The 6,000-nt window shown below is 33.7% G+C and overlaps 1 protein-coding gene across 6 annotated transcripts in view; it reads right to left on the bottom strand.

Moving 5' to 3' along the window:
* Positions 1 to 2,145: 2,145 nt before the first annotated feature.
* LOC147488336 (uncharacterized) overlaps positions 2,146 to 6,000 on the bottom strand; it is a 30,656-nt gene continuing 26,801 nt past the window's right edge. Inside the window, exons 5-11 of one of the 6 annotated variants that reach the window (XM_086570451.1) lie at positions 4,938 to 5,007; positions 4,648 to 4,663; positions 4,439 to 4,540; positions 4,238 to 4,307; positions 3,966 to 4,086; positions 3,658 to 3,755; positions 2,146 to 2,962 (exon numbers count right to left, since the gene is read on the bottom strand). In XM_086570451.1, coding sequence (XP_086426577.1) covers positions 3,684 to 3,755; positions 3,966 to 4,086; positions 4,238 to 4,307; positions 4,439 to 4,540; positions 4,648 to 4,663; positions 4,938 to 5,007 — 451 coding nt within the window. In that variant the 3' untranslated portion in view covers positions 2,146 to 2,962; positions 3,658 to 3,683. Of the gene's footprint in view, positions 2,963 to 3,373; positions 3,756 to 3,965; positions 4,087 to 4,237; positions 4,308 to 4,438; positions 4,541 to 4,647; positions 4,664 to 4,937; positions 5,008 to 5,102; positions 5,291 to 6,000 lie in introns of those variants that run through there. The other 5 variants (XM_086570455.1, XM_086570456.1, XM_086570453.1 and 2 more) reach the window with 5 other exon arrangements.

The following is a 6,000-nucleotide window of genomic DNA, read 5'->3' as shown; positions in this document are numbered from 1 at the left end:
GTTTTAATAGGAGAAGGATTCCCGCTTTAATTAGAAGTGCTAAAATTTGTTTTAATAGGAGAATAATTCTCATTATAATAGGAGAGGAATTCCCATTGTAAAAAAGGATTTTCGCTTTTCAAATAGGAGAGAAATTTATGTTTTAATAGGAGATGACGTGAAATTTTAATAGAGCTCAAAAAATACCCTTGTCGGAGCTTTAATATTAAGACTAAATTGTAGGCCCGTGCATACGCACCGGCTCTTTTGAAAATATGTAGATTTTTTTTAGAAAATTGGGACTACCGTTTTAGTCGCTAACCCGTTTTAATTTTTTAACAAATTATTTTTAATTAAGTTTTAAAAACCCATTTTTTCAATTGGGAGAGACATTCTGTTTTAATAGGAGAAGGATTCCCGCTTTAATTAAAAGTGTTAGAATTTGTTTTAATAGGAGAAGGATTCCCATTGTAAAAAAGGATTTCCATTTTCAAATAGGAGAGAAATTTATGTTTTAATAGGAGATGACGTGAAATTTTAATAGAGCTCTAAAAATACCCCTTGTGGGAGTTTTAATATTAAGACTAGAAAGTAGACCCGTGCATACGCACCGACTCTTTTAAAAATTTGCTCAACAATCATAACAAATTGTGATTCCTGTTTTCGTCGCTAGCCTATTTTAATTTCCTAACAAATTATTTTAATCAAGTCTTAAAAACCCATTTTAATTTCTTAACAAATTATTTTAATTATGTTTTAAAAACCCGTGTTTTTTAATTGGGGGAGGGATATCATTTTAATATGAAAATAAAGAGTTTTTATGCTACTATTTGAGTTTTGGTTTTAAAAAGAAAGGAGATTCCCATTTGAAGTTGGATTCTAAAAGGAAAAGAGTTTCTCCTTTTAAGTTAACTATTAAGTTGATGACGTGGAATTTTAATAGAGCTCGAAAAATACCCCTTGTGAAAGCTTTAATATTAAGATATAGACTAGCCATGCAGCCCGACCTGGGGTTGAGCCTGCTATTTCAAAACCTATTATGTATGGCCTGTTAATTTTCAGATTTTTAATTTTGGTTGATGTGGTTAATGCATAAGCCCATTTGTAAGCTTTTACCCAAGTATTTTGTTCCCTAGTGGTACACTGTGGGGCCTCTCTCTAACTCTCGGGCTTTTCGAGTGAAGTCATTCTCAATGGAGGTTGTAAAATAATGTGATACATCTCAAAACTCAAAGACAAAGGAACTAAAAGTTTTAAGCTTAGACAAACACATAATACTACACTAAAACCAAAACTGAATCACCAAAAAATAGTTAAAATAAGAAAGTCACTACAGCTTAATCATCATTATCTTGGACTCTGTATGATTGTATATCTGATGAAGAAACAAAGTAGTCAAATACACTCATGCTTTAGGAAAGAGCATACCATTTTATTTTGAGATACATTAGCACCTTCACAAACTGCTTTGGGAACAGTGAAATCCTCCTACTTCTGGGTTGTAGTTGATAATCTAGGAAGTTTGGATTCTGAGTCAGTTGTTTCCCTGAAAGTTAGTTCACTATTTCTTCGAGTAGTCGCATTCCTCGGATTTAAGAAAAAATCAAGTTCACTGAACTGTGACATAGATTTGAATAAGTTAGGAGCCATCTCCGCCTTTCTCTTTGCAATTGATTTTCCAAATCCACAATTTTTTCCTTCATCTTTTATCAACTTATTTGGTGAAACATCAATGACATGCTCATCCAATACATAAAAGAATAAACAGATACGCCATATCACCTTCGTACGCAAAGGGTAAGATTATTAAGGGAACACGTAAAAATGTAAATAATTAAAATTGCAATATTATTTCTTTCAAAAAATAATATTCTTGTTGTGAAGTTGAAAGGTAGTACTTCTATATCACAAAATGACTTCGTTGATTTTAAAATTATAAAATATACCTAATTCTTCTACTTCATTCACCTACCACAAAAAAATGATTTACATACAACACCAATGAGATTTTATACCTAAATCAGGGTCAATTTTACTTGTTCAGAACACGTGGATTAGTGGATATATCACTGAGTGTAACAGATTACGTTTTTGATGATGGTTATTTGATAATCTCTTCGCCAACTATTGATATGAAAAACATATCAGAAAATGTACATACTACCCTCACCAATAACCTTATGCTGCTAGATAATCTAACAAACGGATCCAGATAATAGGAAATACAATTAAATTAAATATTTACTTCAATAGTAGTATATGTATAGTATTCCATCAAGAACAACAGAGACAGACCATATCTCTGTGTCATCAGAGAGAACAGGTATATGCAATTAACTGAATGTGTCGTCCCCTTAGCAAGACATTCTGCTCCAGGTTTCGGGTTCTTTTGCTGCGTGTGAGCCAACAAATTCTTCAAAGGATAGACAGGAATCCACATCAAGAATCTGGAGCTCCTCAACATGAATCGGGCTTGTCACTGTAAAAGTCAAATCTAATGTCTCGGGATGATTAGCCGAGCGCCCCCCCCCCTCAAGATTTGCAGTCTCGTTTAGGCATACAAAGTCCACTTCTAGCATCAAGTTAATGCATGCTGGTTCAGGATCAAGATGCTTTATTGGAGAATTTTCTGATAAACATTCTAAGATGTCAATGTCAGTGGATTCGTCCTTTGCCATCGCCAGTTAGGTTATTATTTTGGGTCCAGTGTTGACCCTCGATCTTTTCTATAAGTAGATTAAACTCTTCTACTGTGGATGGACCTTTGAAGCATTCCAAACCAGTCTCATTCACTTCCAGAAGTGGATATCTAACAGGAGAAAGACAATTTCTTTCCTGCACAGAACTATCATCTTCAACAGAATAAGCATTGGTTTGCTCCATATCTATTGTACTTATTAGCTATTTGTTGGACTGAATAAACTGATTCAGAAACTTTGCAAGGATATGGGATCGTTTCCTCCAGATTTTCATTGTGCATATCCTGTTAAAAAGATCCAAGTCCGGATCAATGTATCTTATCCATAACTTCAAGTGGATATTATATTCAGAAACATGAAAGGAAATAGCAGGCACTACAACCTGCAGACCCGGCTCTCCGATGTATGATTGTATACAAAATGCTTCTAATGGTGCTTAAAGAGATACGTTCTTCAACGTATATTTGACCAATATACCATACAAACATGAAACACTACAAAATTGGGATAGGAGTTTGACTCCTAAAAAGCGTTCCAGTAGCGCTAAATTACTTATTTCTTATTTCTACCGTTAACCCTTCCAAGTTCCAACCCCATGCTCAAGTGAAAAATGGTTTTTTTTTTGATAAGTGAAAAATGTTCTAACAGGAAAAAAAAAAAGGTTAAGGTCTATACTGCCACAAAGTCTTAACACATCGGAAAATTTGGCTCGTTTGATATAGAATCGTAATTCTTGGTTTCCCATCCAAATTTGAAACAACTGAGATAGTTGCTCCCTTCAAAGTAAAACACAACATGTTTCCATCAACAGGGATAGAACAAACCGATATAAGAAATTCAAAACACTAAGCAGAAGTTCAAATGAATGGAAAACTGAGTTCAAATGAATGGAAAACTGAGCGTAAGGGAGATAACACATTCAACAGAATATCACATGCAAATAAAAATGCAAAAATATCCAGAGAGTGAGACTCAGAGCCTTCTCGCAACACTCATGCTCTAACTTCAACTGCTTGTCATTGTCCTTTTCATGCTCTTTTCGAGATCCTCCACCTTCCTTTCCATAAATTCAATATCCTACAACATAGAAAGAAGACTGCCAGTTATCATTTGCTAGTTACATTTGCTGTATGCAATGAGCAATTTCTGATCACCAAGTAATTTGAAGCATGTTTCACAACGCAATAAATTTGCTATATACAATGGGCAATTTCTGATCACCAAGTAATTTGAAGCATGTTTCACAACGCAATAAATCGAGTTAAACTAAAAGAGCGTCCCAAATACCTTCAGCCGCAGCTCTTCAGTAATAACCTCTAAATCCCTCACGGGATCCACAGAATCATCAACATGAATGATATCTGGATCTTCATCCTTCTTGAATTGGCGTTCGAATGATGAAGGTACACTATGAAGAAAGTTACATAAGGGCCAGATCAAAACAATAAGCAGTCCAAGCAATACAGTTTACTCTATCATCCAATAAGGGAATAAGACTAACATTATATGTTGGGGAGAATAAACAATGAAAAGATTATTGTTGAGACTTATTTTAGCACCTGTACGGAACAACATATGGAGCAGCAACAGCACAGCGAACACGAAAGAGTTCTGCAAGGCTCCATCCTTCTTGCATTAGCATGTGAAAAAACAAAAATCACAGTTTCAACTATAAACAATGTTCAGAGGTATATAATGCAAATTCAAAGAAATAGATACCAATGCAAAAAAGTTAATCACTACGAAGTCATCTTCCATACTTGGACCATCTCCAAATATCCTCCCCATTACATCCAAGCATTCATTTCTATGTTCTTTTGTAATGATCTTCTTCTGCATCGAAAATGAGATTTCCACAGACTCTGAGCAGCAAGAAAACGAATTCAAGTTAGAACTTAAATTTGTTGTTCTCCCTATAGAAGTAGAACAACAACTCTTGGTTTAAACATGTTAAATTTGCAATTCTAACCTGAAGTACTATGATCCTGATAAGCAGAAACAACAGGTGGCGATGAAACCGGCAAAAAGGAGACTGTTAGCAGCCAAATGTGGAATCAAATTCTGTAAAAAAATAAAATAAAACCAACATCTTCATATTCAAATTATCAACTGATTAATGGATTGGTAATAAAAGTTGTGAAATATAAGGGTGTGAACCTGATGAGAAACACTTGGTATTGAAGTTGTCTTGTTTGCAATAGAGACTAACATAAGGATAAGGAAGACTTGAGAGAAAGAATTGAATGAAAAGAAGCTTACGCAGGACATGGAAGATTCCATCCACCGCACGAATATGAAGCCCCTGCCCTTCATGAGCACCACACAAACACTGAAAAAGAAATAAAGAAACCAAACGAAGATGCAACAACAGCATCGTAATCATAAACCAATCAGAAATCTAAGTATAAAATTGAAAATCCTTACTTATTCGATCCAAAAACTTTTCAATGTTGTAATCGATTGTTATCAAACTCGTTTGCCGCGGAAATGAATCTCCAATTTCAGTTCAATCCTCCAAATTTTTTAATCCCCAGAAGTTTGGGTTTCGAATCTCAGCTATTTGGTGCAGAGATAACTACTGTCAGTTGAGAGACTTTTTTTTTTTTTTTTTTTTTTTAAGTCACAAAGAGGGGTTTTGTTTCTGTTGAAGAAGAAGAAGAATGCGGTTAGGTTAATATTAACGAAGGGTTGGGTTTTTTTTTAATGATAATTACTAAAATAGCCATGCGGCAGAATTGAAATAAGGGCGTAGAATTGAAATAATGGACTAGTTTTATTTTATTTTTTTTTCAAAACACATATGAAAAGACAATTTTGATTTATATTAAATTAGAGAAGATACCAAATTCAGGATTATTTTGGTAAGAAGGCAAGTAATTATTTTTCAAGTATGGATTATTTTAAAAATATTGCTGACGTAGCTCACTATGACATCCTGGAAAAATCGATATTAATGTAGGTAGGATATAGATTAGTTTCTACAAATCACCTATTGTTTAGCAACTTTTTTTTATTTGATCAAATATATAAGAATTGGAACACTAAAAGTATTTGATTCGTAATAGGAAATTACCTTCTACAAATCACCTATTTTTTAGCATTTTTTTTATTTTATCAAATATATAAGAATTGAAAATACACTCAAATTCTTCAAATATAGGAATTAGAAATACACTCAAACTCTCCAAAAAAGTTCCATGTGGATTATAGACTATTAGAAAATACTATCTTTCATATTAGAATGTCACATAAGATAGAGAAAAGACTAACTCTCATATTAGAGGGCCACATAGGAAAGAGAAAATCCTCCTTTAAAGGTCTC

Source organism: Coptis chinensis, chromosome 7 (genome assembly GCF_015680905.1).
Source record: "Coptis chinensis isolate HL-2020 chromosome 7, ASM1568090v1, whole genome shotgun sequence".
Lineage (NCBI taxonomy): Eukaryota > Viridiplantae > Streptophyta > Magnoliopsida > Ranunculales > Ranunculaceae > Coptis > Coptis chinensis.
This window is presented reverse-complemented; position numbering and strand designations above follow the sequence as displayed.